The sequence below is a fragment of the Bombus affinis genome, chromosome 16 (assembly GCF_024516045.1).
Source record: "Bombus affinis isolate iyBomAffi1 chromosome 16, iyBomAffi1.2, whole genome shotgun sequence".
In the NCBI taxonomy this organism is placed as follows: domain Eukaryota; kingdom Metazoa; phylum Arthropoda; class Insecta; order Hymenoptera; family Apidae; genus Bombus; species Bombus affinis.
In genome coordinates this window covers 2,235,302-2,249,219 of record NC_066359.1, presented here as the reverse complement: position 1 = coordinate 2,249,219, position 13,918 = coordinate 2,235,302, and the positions used below count along the sequence as shown (strand labels likewise).

Below are 13,918 nucleotides of genomic sequence, written 5' to 3'. Positions count from 1 at the left end.
TATTGTTTTCAAATACTCCAAAAAATTAACTTATTTTTTATAAGAAAATATTTGTGTAGAGATTATATTTTTGCTGTCAAAAAATTATATTTAAAAATTAACGTAAAACGGACTTATAATTTGTAATATACATATGAATATTGTATTATGTATATATGTACATATTATTACGGTGTAGATATTTATACATACCTACAAATTTTTTTACATCAATACATAAATATTAAAAGTTGAAGAAATCTCTAAAGTAGTATGTCACTGTACATAATCTTGTTAACAAAATGCATTTATTATTTTATTCTAAGTAATTAAATTTTTAATTATTTAATCAAACATTATTCTGAAATCAAGATCGACAACACTTTTGGTCACTAGAGGCGCTAGTGAGTACTGTACATCAAGAAACTGATATAACGATGTCTCAAGTACATGTAATTTTATATTACGTATAAATTAAATAAAATTCGTAAATGATTTTATTCTATAAAACATAGCTTACACATCTTAGATTATGTCAATCACATATCTTTTTAAAATTTAACATATTTCAATATGTCAAAAATGAACGCGCGATAGAAAAATTTGACGCACATTGACAACATAAAAATGCGATTCCGCTGTAGATTGAGAATTCGTCACGTCACATATATATAATATTTATGATATAGAACGATTTTTACGGTAAAAAATCTTACTTTTTACCTTAAGATAAGATATTATTATCAATAAAGAAGAAAGTGGTCTTTTACGGTTGACGTGAGAATAAAATATTTTTCGAACAATGGATATTCTGAAACCCGAATTAATTTGGGTAGATGGCCGATGTTATAGAGTATTAGAAAATATTGAACGGACGGATGCTCGCGACGTTCCTTACTTCGAAGACAATAATTACAATTTGGATGACAAAGATTCTGAGGATGAATATTACGATACAGATATAGAAATTGTACCATATGGATCAACAAGATTTAAACATACATTTCGTGCACCAAAGTATACAAATTTTGTAAAATACGTTATGTAATAAATTCAACATGTAACAATGATTAATGATTGCCACAATATTTTAGAGCATTTTTTCCATATATTATTGGAGCTAAACATGCAGTACGTAAAAGATTAGAAAGTGAAACTGGAACGTTAATACAAATTCCAAAATTAGGCCAGGATGGAGATATTGGTAATTACATTTTAAATTTTTGATTAAAATATAAAACTTTATTTTCATAATATAATTATGTATCTGTATTTTAACAGTAATAATTGGTTCTGATCATAAAAGAATAATAACTGCACGTCGGAGAATAAATTTATTAATGGAAGCAACTAGGAAGAAATTAGAATTTACACACTTTTTATCAATACCTTTAAATGAAGGTCATATAATAATGAAGTTCAATATGTTTAAAAATGAAGTCCTGACAAATTCAGGAAAGAAATCCAGAGGTGTGGATGAAACAATTTTCCAAACACCAAGTAAATTACATCTTACTATTGGTTTAATGACATTACTTGATGAAACAGAAAGAAATAAAGCTATAGAAGCTTTAAATTATTGTAACGAGCATATTGTAAGGTAAAGAAAATAATATGATATAAAAAGTATCTTCTGTTGTTGCAAATTTGCTAAAGTTTATTTCATATCATTTTTTTATAACAAATTACAGACCTGCTATTGAAAAATATGGACAAATTCCTATACACTTACAAGGAATTGATATAATGCAGGATGATCCTAGTGAAGCAAAAGTTATATATGCAAAGATAGTTAATAAAACTGAGGTTTTGCAAAAGATAGTAGATGAAATTGTAGACTATTATGTCAAGATAGGTAAGACAGCAAATAATATTTTTTAATAGTAGAATATAAGTGCATATGTTAAAGACATTAATAGCTTATACAACAAGAAGCATACTGATAGTAAAATACATTGCTTAGGTTTAATAATCAAAAGTAAACGTCAGTCAAACAAACTGCATTTAACTCTTATGAATACAACTTTTCAAATAAATGAGGAAGAAAGGAATAGTAAAAATATTATAACATTTGATGCAAGAGAAATATTGAAGGTAATTATTTAAGTTGTAATATACTAGTTGCAACTAAGAAACTAAAATTTTTTAGGCTCATGAAAATACAACCTTTGGCGAAACCATATTAAAACAAATTCACATATCGCAACTTCATACAATTGGTAGTAATGGATACTATCTAGCAACTGCAAAAATTAATCTACTTGAAGGTTTATAAATGAATTGTATATGAATTTATATATCCAATTATTTTTTAAAATACCAAAATTATAAGATGGCAATTGGATATAAATAATTCGTATAGGAAATACTTGGTTTAAAGATAAGATATTTTCTAAAAATATATTAGCATGTTTTTTAAAGTTATTGTCCTGTTTTAAATGAAATTTTATATATTTCTGTTATTATATAGCTTTTATTTTACTAAAGTATTTCATAAGGTAAATAATAATATTAAATATATCCATGATACTAGTACAAGCATTTATAATAAGTAATAATTGTAATTGATCATTAAAACTTGATGAGTTGCATTCATGTTTACAGATGAACCTGTGTAACAATTTGAAAATTCGATTTTCCTATATAAGTTATTCTTTAGATGTATTTGCATATCAATGTAAATATTCTGGATTAAAATTCTACATAATTTCATAATGTAAATATCCTGGATTAAGTACCTACAAACTTTAATCTTTAAATGCAAAAAATATTTTCAAAAGATTGGACAATATTTTTGGTGTTTTATACATGTCAAAATATGAAAAAGGGTCCTGTGTATTCAAGAAAATAAATTTTTCGAATTACAAGCAAAAGAATAAATGAATTTATAGTAAGTGTGCAAACTATTTTCATAATTGTCTGTTTGCTAGAGTATGCCAGTAATAATTTCAAAACAACATATGAATAAAAATTATTGGTATTTTCTTTATGTAGTTAAATATTTTATTATATGTGTCAGTTTTGTTAATATTGCTGGACAATGGTAATTTATATTTCCTCGTTTATTTTATATGTATATATTGCTATGATAACTGTCTTATATGTTACAGTATAAAAAGTGTTTATTAACATGTCCTGTATCACACAGGCTGATAATAATCCACGATAACAATTAAACATAAAGCTTCCATTGGACTAAAAAAGATATGTTTTAAGTCATTTTTTAGCGAATATATATGAAAGAAAATCTAGGTAACATGAATTCAGGTTTTTATGTCAAGTATTTTAATGTAAGTCTTTAACTCTTTTTTTAATCTCTATTTATTCTTATTTTCTTGCAGTTCTGCATAGAAGAAAGATTTATTAAATTAGAATATTTAATTAGAAAATAGTCCTTATACTGAATTCGTGACACTTTAATCTCTTTTTATCTACTTTACTTCAGCAATTTAATATTGTACATATTCGACTGCTTAATGAATGCTCTACTTCTATTAACTATCACAAGTTATTAATGGCTCACAAGATACAAAATGAGTTCAATATGTGTACAAGTAGCCAAATATAAATTCAATATTCACTTTGATTGATATAAGAGATTGATATAAAATGTTTTACACAGATTCTTTGTCACAAAAAATATTATTATAATTAAAGTTAATACAATTCTTGTCTTCAAACAATTCACAAACAAAAATTTGTATTGTATGTAAATTGGTATGTAGTATATATTTATTTTTTATTATATTAAGATTTTCTCAAGTAACTTTTAAAGAAATTATAAAATTATAAAGATATAACGCGTTTGCGTTTTTTAAACTTTGAAGATCCAGAGCGTTATTGTTCTCTATACTTTTTAAACAAGGAGATCTTCATATATGATAATTTTATATAAATTCAAAATAAAGTATTTTTTCAATATTGTAATTTTTCTTATTTTACCTAATGTTATTTTATCGCTTTAATATACGTTTTGCTTTTTTTTAACTTTTGTAACGTGATAAATGTCACGATCGGATCGAAGACGCATGCGTAATGAGTACCAAAAGAGTGTCATACGTCAAAATAGTAATAGACGAATCAGAACCATATGATGTTTTTTATCAAATTATATACACATAATGAAACTTAAGTTTTCGACTTTTATCACCGTAAAAAAAACTCTAACCTCTTCCCTCTTGCATGTAATATTTAATACGAAATATTAACAAACACGTATTTGTAAAAAAATTAATTTATAATTACTAATATTAATTCGATATAGAAATATTAAATATATCTGGTATAGAAATATTTTAAACATATAACAATATGTCACTAAATTTTTTTTAAGCTGAAAATTTAATTATTTGGAATTGGACATCACATAATTTTATCCTACGATATGTTTGTTAGATATTCAAATTATTTTTACAATTTTTAATATCGGTAATCACTAATTGTTGTAATTATTATTAAAGATAAACAATTGATAATATCAATTTGCAATAATATAAATTATTTTAGTACTAGTGCAACGAATTATTGAAATTTTCATAACAATAAAGAATCATCTACAATAAATTGAATAATTTGTTGCTTAATCATTTAATATTTTTAAATGTGCAGGATAAAATACACATGTACCACCTCTACTATGATACAATATATATACATGTATTATGTTATATATGATATAATACATATTAATTAATAGTTAGATATTGACATTAAATTATCTGATTCTTCAGGTTTATAAAAAATGCACGGAATCAAGAGAATATTAGTTTTCTGTACATTAACAACCATTTTACCAATTCTACTTCTTGTGACACCATTATATTTACGTCATAATTTCTATGCCAATGTAGCATATGCTGTAATGGATTCTGATATCTTGGAAATTACAGATGGTATTTCTACAATATTTTGCTCTGTAAATACACTTTAATTTTGATTATATATGTATATGAATTATATATAAAATCAAATACAAATTATTATTAATAATGATATATAGGCACATACTTTACAAATGAATAGAACATTTAATGCATTTCAAATGTCGCACAAACCAGAAATAACTTCATACAGAAAACATATACGTCTTAAAAAAAGTATGGTTTTACCAGATGATACATTGGAGTACTGGGGATTTTATCTCTTGGAAGGATCAAGCGTGGCACTTTCTGTGTGCTCAAGGTAATGCAATGTTAGAATATTATCATATTTTTTAATTAATATATAATTGCATATAATAATTATTTGCATAGATTTGAAGGTGCTTCTATACTTGTTGTTAAGGGAGAACGAAATTTGCGAACATGTGGAATGTTAGAGCATCACAATACACAAATTGCAGAGGGTATATTTTTACCAGAAGCAAAAGAACAAGTTAAAGTAACATTTAAATCAAATGCAGAACAAATTAATTCTAATAATACTATTATACAGAACAATTACAATAAAACATTAAATGACATTGAAGATAAATTGTTATGGGATCATACATTGAACAATACTGATCAAAATATTGGGGCACACTATCCTTATTTAAACAGTTTTATGTCTAATATGGAAAATTATGAAGAAGAGGCAAAAGAATTATTACAGAATAAAGATATTCAACATATTATAAGGTCTCTGGAAAAAGAAACTATACATACTACCAGAAGATTAAGACATGCTAGGAAGAGGAAATATAAAAAGCAAATAAAAGAAACAAGAAAAAATATTACATTGCAGGAAAGAAAAAAAGCACAAAAAAGTCTTAAAATTAATTCTTATTTTAAAAGAGATATATATAATAAATATAGTTTATTTTTAAAAAGGTTACAAAGAAGCTTGAATTTAGAAAATAATGGAAAAGGTGATATCAATAACGAAATGAATGTGCAAGATAAAAAAGAATCAAAAAAAAGGATCAAAAGAAATCAAGGGATTGTTAACCCAACACTTTTATTTGATCAAGGTGTTCAACATGGTGGAAATGCAGGAAATGTAACAGATACTAATGAGGATTCTTCTATATCCAGTTTTGAAAATGAGTTATTTAAATGTTACGGGGGATCAATTTTAATGGCTCAAGAATTTGCACCTTCTGAAAAATGCACTGATGTCACTTATTTACTGAATGGCAAACATATGCAAGCTGTGCACAACGTCATAGAAGATGGTTACTATTATTATATCTTTTATAGTGATAATGATATCGTATCGAATGACATATATGCATTATTTGATATTTATAAACCCATTTTTCATTATGAGAATATAACAAATTCTTGTATAAATCAAACAAAATGTTCCTTTTCAATTAATATGCTATCTTCTGATAGAGTAATTGTTGAAATACCAACTAAAGATGGTCTTGAATATGAAATAGATGATGTTAATCTGCTTTTATCAATTTGTCATCCACGAATGGAAGTGTATATAATCTTTCCTGTTGCAGTATTATTCTTTGTTCTTACTTGTGCTTTCATGTAATACATTTTACAATTTTTTTTTATCAACACAAATGTTGAATTTTGGTCGAATCGCGTATTATTACTGAGAGATATTATTTTATTGATAAAAATTCTTGAATGGGTGGAATACAAAAATATTTTCATCAGTATATGTGTTTAAAAATATATAAATATCTGTAAATATATATTTACATATTAATATATCCTGATTGTACATATATGTACATATATACGTATATATAATATATCTATACTTATATATGTATATGTATATATATCTTTTTATAGAAAGAATTGTATAAAGTATGTGCTATTATGATGTATGAGTAGCTTATATTCTATATTAAACATTCCATGCTAGCCATTAATATTTCTAAACATATAAAGCAAATAAGGTAGTGCGACGATTTGCGAAATTAAAAGTCACATGAAATAGTATTGAATGTATTATAAAGTATTTTCGCCTATAATTACGATTACTATAATCTTTATATTGTTAGATTTATTTTGTTGATTATTATATTCAAAAGTATATATGTCTATTATAAAATTTCAATACCTTTATTGGTGAATGCAGAAAATAAATTGTAATTTGTATATCCATAATTTCATTAAAATACCTTAAATAACTACCTTTTAACTTAGAATGACTTCCGGTTCATATCTCTTTACTTCTTCAATCTATTCATTAAATCTATTCCTTAAACTGAAATATATAGTATATAAACGTTATTTCAAATACGAAAATATACAAATATATCGCTATAGACTGTTTATTTAAAAAAGATTAAGAATATGAAATGCTATCAATGTATGTAGTTACATTTGCCGCAAATACCCCACTAAAAGGTCGCAGAGAATTGTGGGCAATTGACGTACTTCCTTTATGCGCAATAGACATTTGGAAAATCGCGTACGATAAAAACGAAGGAATTGAATAAAAAGCTGTTATCCACTTTTAAAAATTAATATCCCGAAACGTTCGAATTGTTTCGCGTAGAATTTTACGTGTCGAATCACGAGAAAAGTCGATTGAAAATTTGAAGACCGCTCGCAGCGCCATTGTGCGGTGCTCATAAGAATATTCCTTGTGACGCAATAGGAACTCGTCCTTTCCGTCGACCTACCGTGAGTGGAACATGTCGCATACGTCTGAGCGAAGGTAAGTTCAGTTTTTTCATGCGTAATTGAGAAATATGCGTGCTTTCTTATATTTCACTAATTTCTTGTTTACGTTGTGCCTCTGTAAATCTGGCGCGACACGCGGTTGGACGTCAACACTTCACGATATATCCTTAAAAAATAGTGCCGCAATCAGCGAATGCATGGGACACGAGACTGACAACATGGCGTGCATTCATTTTTGTCACATTGTTCACAAAATTAACGTTAATCCCTCGTACTTCTTCATTTTTATAACCTCTATAATTGTTGTGATTAGAAGTCATAATGGGTATCCATACGGTAGGTCGCCAAACTCTCAGAAAAATATATTTGAGAAACTTTATTATAGGAACTGCATGCTCTCTACTCGTACTTGCAAACACGTTTTACTTTGCATTTAAAATTACGTAATAAAAAATGGATTTTCTTTGGTAAGGCTAGTAAAAATGGTGCGAATCGAATAATGTTCAACAATGCTACATAAAATTGTAGGCATTATGTCTCATACAATCGAGACTCGTCTTGCTGGGGCATGCTTTCGCGTGAGTCACTGTCAACGCATCTATCAAGTCATCGATAAATTCATTATCATATCTGCAGGATTATCTAAAGGCATTGTTGATACATTTATAGGAAATCAGACACTTTTTAACGAAGAATTCCTATTTTATTGAGATAAAATACCTTTTAACATTCGTCGCGAAACTGAAATACTATAATGTCGGATTTTTACGGTTCAAGGTCGCTGGGATTCAACATTATTTATACATTTGATTTTGGAGTAAACATATAATGCAAGTTACTGGAACAGTTTATTCATTCCTGGTACCACTGATTAGAACTAAAAAATTGAATGCTATAAATGAAATAAATTTTTAGATATATTCTACTGTAAATTATACAGTTATATATTTAAAATAAAAATCAAATTTTTATTCTTATGTGTCATTTGTATTTCAGAAACGATGATCAATGGGCAGGAGATTCCAAAAATGGTCCTAGTGAAAGTGATCAACAGACATACGATGGCCCCCCTGGCATGGAGCCCGATGGGATCATCGAATCCAACTGGGATGTTGTAAGTTAACGATTACAATAGACTACCTATTCTTGAATTTTGAGTTTAATAGGATATCCTCTTAAAAGGATTGATTGTTATAATAATTTTGTGCTTTGTATATAAACTAGGTCGTTGACAACTTTGATGAAATGAACCTAAAAGAAGAATTACTACGTGGTATTTATGCTTATGGCTTTGAAAAACCATCTGCAATTCAACAACGTGCCATTCTGCCATGTATAAGAGGACACGATGTGATTGCGCAGGCACAATCAGGTAACAAAATCATAATATATGCTTTGATATAGAAATAACAGAATTTCGTTTCTAATTTGTGGAATGTTCAACAGGAACTGGTAAAACTGCTACATTTTCAATTTCTATTTTACAACAAATTGATACCAATATCAAGGAATGTCAAGCATTGATTCTAGCCCCAACTCGTGAACTTGCTCAACAAGTAAGTTACAAAAAAACTCTAAATGTTAGCATATTAGTAACCGAACAAAGTACATTTTAAATAAATATGGCTGAAAAGATATTCTAAATTAAAGTAAATTTTGAAAATCGAAGATAATCTAGTGTTGTGAACCAGAATAATAAGATATAAATCTAATAATCTATCTTATAAATCTAAGACAAACAGGTTTTCTTATCTTTACGTGAACTAAAAAAAATCTTTTTGTTCTTTTTTTAGATCCAGAAAGTTGTTATTGCTTTGGGAGATTTTATGCATGCAGAATGTCATGCATGCATTGGAGGTACCAATGTACGTGAAGATATGCGAAAATTAGAACAAGGTGTTCACATAGTAGTTGGTACACCTGGTAGAGTTTATGATATGATTAGTCGACGGGCATTACGGGCCAGTAGCATCAAACTGTTCGTATTAGATGAAGCTGATGAAATGCTCTCTCGTGGTTTCAAGGATCAGATTCATGATGTATTTAAATTATTACCTCATGAAGTACAGGTATATAAAAATCCGATTGTATTTTTTATATTACTGATAAAATTTACTCTTTAGTAAATTATTTAACTATTTAAAAAACATCATGAAAAATGAACTAATGTATTAAAATTTTTGTCTTTCAGGTTATATTACTATCTGCTACTATGCCGACAGATGTATTAGATGTGTCTACATGCTTCATGCGAAATCCAATTCGTATTCTGGTTAAAAAGGAAGAACTTACATTAGAGGGTATTAAACAGTTCTTCATCTACGTTGAACGTGAAGAATGGAAGTTTGAGACTCTTTGTGACTTATATGATACATTGAGTATCACCCAGGCAGTTATCTTTTGTAACACGCGGCGTAAAGTAGATTGGTTAACGGAGAGTATGCGCACCCGCGACTTCACAGTCTCTGCTATGCATGGAGATATGGAACAAAAAGAGCGAGATCTCATTATGAGGCAGTTCAGAACTGGATCATCTCGTGTCCTCATAACAACTGATCTTCTAGCACGTGGTATTGATGTTCAACAGGTTTCTCTTGTCATCAATTATGATTTACCTTCCAATCGCGAAAATTACATTCACAGGTAAGTTATTATATATGTTTATATATATTATATTATTTTCCTATAAATGATTTTAAATTATTTTTTAAATTTCATTAATTTTAATTATATTTAAAAAAACATACAATTTATAAAAACTGAAAACGTTATGCACTGAAACTGTATTACAGAATCGGTCGAGGTGGTCGTTTCGGTCGTAAGGGAGTGGCAATTAACTTGGTAACAGATGACGACAAACGAACATTGAAAGATATTGAACAATTCTATAATACTAGCATCGAAGAAATGCCAATGAATGTCGCAGATTTAATCTAAATCTGACTATTGGCTATAATTCATTATAACTAAAAAAAAAAAAAAATAAAAGTAAGTGACATACGGAGCTCTCAGCTGATCTCTCATGGTGTGTGAGTATATATAGAGTGAGTTGGTGAACTATAATCGCTTATGTAAACGCGATCTACCGAAATATTCCAAACGTTCTCATCTCAATTTCATTTTATAACAGTAGATTACAGAAATAGTTATTCGTTACGCTAGACAAAAATTAGTACTATTATATTATAATTATTACAATTATCACTACGGATACTACTATATTTCTATTCCTATCACTATTGCTCTTAACTATTATTACTGTTACTGGTATATACTCTTGCGCTACTCTCTTCTTGTTCAATATTTATTACTACTACTTCTCCCGCTGCTATTCCTACTATATAACTCTCTATTCTTAATATCTCTCGTACCCCTGTTATTATTACTATAAATATCGGGATTGCTGCAGTTTCTAATACGAATTAATAGTATTACCGCATCAATAAAGATACAAGCATTGCGATTGCTACTAGCGTAAGGCGAAGAAAGGGAGAAACGAAACTGAGAAGTGAGGCAATTCAGCCAACTTCGGTTGTTCCTTTACCTCTCTGTTCTTTCAAGTCACAGAGATATCTTACATTTTGCGTAAATGCATCTACAATCTTATCTAACGTGCCCAAATTCTATTATGAGTTTCAAATCTTTTATTTTGAATCATTTTATTTCGTCTTCTTTCTTATACAACATTTCCAATTGGATGATTTATTCTATGTTCTGTTGTCCCTCTTCAACACTTTTACCACCGCGATTACAACGTGTTTGTCTAAGCAGAGGTTTAGTTGGGTATTGGAAGGGGTACTTTAATCACAAGCGTTGTCGAAGGAGATGTACATTCAGATTTTAGATGATATGAATTTTTTGTATGTCCCAAATCCTAAGTACGTACCTTCATTAAGAAATAAAGTGTTTGACCTTTTAATTGTGGTTTTTGTTATTGCATTCACTATTATATGCTCGAATACTTTAAAAAGAATTTTCATTTTATAATGGAAAATCCAACTAAAAGGTATTTTTAAAACAAAAAAGAAAGAAAACCGCGTGTAAATCATTGCGGTTACAATAAATCTCATTACCAGATCATATCGAGAACAAGTTCTAAGAAACTGTACGCATTATCGAAAAAGTTCTCACAGTTTTTATTTGTATTTGCAGGCAATTTTGAGCGGTCCAGAAATGAGGGAGATATTTTTGGAAATAAAGACCAAATTTCGTGATTCAATATAGAAGTTTTGTAAATCGATTACCTCTCTAATTTCCTGCCCTTTGCAGGTTATTATATAAACAACATAATATAAATGTCGAATTATTTATACATACATTTGCATTATTTATTTTTAATAATTATAGAAGTCAGATTTTTACACGATCATTTTATATCTTCTCAATAAAAAGGCATATTGAAATACTTTTCATTCATTAGTTGTGTATTTGTGTGCTTTGTTGGGAATAAAATTTTAATGTTTCGTATATTGTGAGAACTTTTATATATAAATATATATATATATATGTATATAAATATATATATATATTGTATCTTCGTGAAGAAAGTGTGTTATGAATAAATATTCGATTATTCAAGCACAGTTTTATTTTGTAACGTCGACGATAGTTTTCGAAAGTTGGAGTAATTTCATGCAATTCTTCATTTCGACATTTAATATTATTAGAACAATTCAAGGTATCTTTTCTTCCGTATGTATACGTATTTTGAAACTGCTCGAATTTCCGAAAACTGTTCATTATTCAATTCTGTAAATATTACAAATGATTTTTTCAAATGGTAGACTATTGTGAGTTCTATTGTATTTATACATTATAGAAAAACAATATGGTTAAATTGAACTCTTAAAATCAACACAATAAATGTGCATGTCGTTTACATACAGCCATCGCATCACTATTTTTACTTGTCTATATTTATTTTAAAATACTCATATTTATTTTACATTAAGTGGATTATTAAGCATGTTAAGATCATAATAAGGGTTTGCGATGACCGTAGATCCCCAATATAACATAATAATCCAAGAGCCCTAAGATCCACCTTCATTTCAACGTAATTATTTACTTTATCCAAACGATATATAATAATGTGTATGTAACAACAAATAATCGATACGACTGTAATGTATTGGCACAAGTTAATATTAAAATGAATCGAAAGCCCGAATTGTTCTCAAGCCTGTTGCTTCAATAATTTCAATATTAGAAATTTGCTTTTAGAAACTAAGCATTCAAAGTCTGATTTCTTTCAATTCCAAGTGACCCTTAAATATCGATGAGTAACTAACCAAACGATTATTGATTACTAACTTATTAAATTATCGAAATGTCGCTGTATTTCTCAAGAGGAAGTGTACTAAGATATGGTATGTCCAATGATGCATTGAATTTCGATAATAATACGAAGTTTCTCCGTCAAACATATACAGTTGTTTAAAAAAGGAAGAGTTAATTATGAATTTTTAATCGGGTTTATATGTTTGCTATTTATATTGAAAAAATCGAAAACGAGAAAGTTCGAGTAGTATATTCTAATCTTCTCCGTTAAGAAACATTCTGATCTTGAACTAAAAATTCTTCAAATCAAAAATAGCAAATGATTCGGAATGTGTCGCTGCCACTATGGTGAAAAACGCTGGACGTGAATACAGTTTTATTTACACTTTTTGAACCATGTACATACTAATAACAAATGTATTAGTAAAATGTGTAATCATGTTTCAAATATAATAACGAGAATTGGAATAATATTTAAAAAATACATAAACACGATTAATTTATTAAAGAACATTTGATAACATCAGTAGGTACATTATCTTTCTTTATTCGTTCAATTTTAGTTTAATTGCAATAAAAATCTTTTATTTAAAAAAAGTATGAGTACATCCATAACAAAAAATTAAATTGTTATATATTTTTAATATCAGTAATGGTCAGTCATAAGCTACTTAAATTTTTGTGGCTTTAGTACCATTAAGTAAAACTTATAAATTAAAAACATAAAGCTTTTCATTTCTTAAATGACATTCAAATATTATTGATCTTTTCTCGTTATGGCAAATTTTTATATTTAGATATTTGTAAATATTTATATTTTGGTTTTTTTATATAATTAAACAAATTTAATTCCATAATAATTTAAACTAAATAGATTAAGTACTTGATAGTACAATATCTGAGAAAATAAAAAATATTGCAGGAATAATAATATGGCGAGGAAGAAGGATATTATCATATACTTTTATTCTATGTATTAAAAATGTATATGATTAATAATGGAGAACTTTTTATATTATACTTTTGTTTATCTTTAAATAGTTTAATGAATAATTTAACGTTGCATAATAAATGCGATCACT

General features: G+C 27.6%; 3 protein-coding genes across 9 annotated transcripts; all 3 read left to right on the top strand.

Moving 5' to 3' along the window:
- Nucleotides 1–370: 370 nt before the first annotated feature.
- Nucleotides 371–3,563, top strand: LOC126925588 (activating signal cointegrator 1 complex subunit 1). 3 transcript variants are annotated; one of them, XR_007714014.1, is made up of 8 exons: nucleotides 371–996; nucleotides 1,074–1,183; nucleotides 1,261–1,579; nucleotides 1,671–1,834; nucleotides 1,943–2,073; nucleotides 2,584–2,869; nucleotides 3,090–3,231; nucleotides 3,321–3,563. XR_007714014.1 is itself a non-coding variant. In XM_050741300.1 (7 exons), exons 1-7 carry the CDS (start codon nucleotides 782–784, stop codon nucleotides 2,595–2,597), a joined length of 1,071 nt encoding a protein of 356 aa, XP_050597257.1. In that variant the 5' UTR covers nucleotides 372–781; the 3' UTR covers nucleotides 2,598–2,700. The 3 variants fall into 3 exon arrangements, 1 of the variants encoding a protein (XP_050597257.1); XM_050741300.1 differs by lacking the exons at nucleotides 3,090–3,231; nucleotides 3,321–3,563 and adding an exon at nucleotides 2,129–2,246 and having other exon boundaries at nucleotides 372–996; nucleotides 2,584–2,700; XR_007714013.1 differs by lacking the exons at nucleotides 3,090–3,231; nucleotides 3,321–3,563 and adding an exon at nucleotides 2,129–2,477 and having other exon boundaries at nucleotides 373–996; nucleotides 2,584–2,700.
- Nucleotides 3,564–3,926: 363 nt separating this feature from the next.
- LOC126925583 (uncharacterized) lies at nucleotides 3,927–7,025 on the top strand. Of its 4 annotated transcripts, none has more exons than XM_050741280.1 (4): nucleotides 3,927–4,047; nucleotides 4,710–4,894; nucleotides 4,979–5,160; nucleotides 5,232–7,025. In XM_050741280.1, exons 2-4 carry the CDS (start codon nucleotides 4,721–4,723, stop codon nucleotides 6,445–6,447), a joined length of 1,572 nt encoding a protein of 523 aa, XP_050597237.1. In that variant the 5' UTR covers nucleotides 3,927–4,047; nucleotides 4,710–4,720; the 3' UTR covers nucleotides 6,448–7,025. The 4 variants fall into 4 exon arrangements, with proteins under 4 accessions (XP_050597237.1, XP_050597235.1, XP_050597236.1 ...); XM_050741278.1 differs by having other exon boundaries at nucleotides 3,935–4,163; XM_050741279.1 differs by lacking the exon at nucleotides 3,927–4,047 and adding an exon at nucleotides 4,269–4,407.
- Nucleotides 7,026–7,425: 400 nt separating this feature from the next.
- On the top strand, nucleotides 7,426–12,726 carry LOC126925586 (eukaryotic initiation factor 4A-I). 2 transcript variants are annotated; one of them, XR_007714012.1, is made up of 8 exons: nucleotides 7,426–7,590; nucleotides 8,553–8,670; nucleotides 8,781–8,928; nucleotides 9,003–9,112; nucleotides 9,350–9,625; nucleotides 9,748–10,199; nucleotides 10,349–10,544; nucleotides 11,709–12,726. XR_007714012.1 is itself a non-coding variant. In XM_050741298.1 (7 exons), the coding sequence occupies exons 1-7, from the start codon at nucleotides 7,568–7,570 to the stop codon at nucleotides 10,491–10,493; spliced, it is 1,272 nt and encodes a 423-aa protein (XP_050597255.1). In that variant the 5' UTR covers nucleotides 7,426–7,567; the 3' UTR covers nucleotides 10,494–11,475. The 2 variants fall into 2 exon arrangements, 1 of the variants encoding a protein (XP_050597255.1); XM_050741298.1 differs by lacking the exon at nucleotides 11,709–12,726 and having other exon boundaries at nucleotides 10,349–11,475.
- Nucleotides 12,727–13,918: the final 1,192 nt, after the last annotated feature.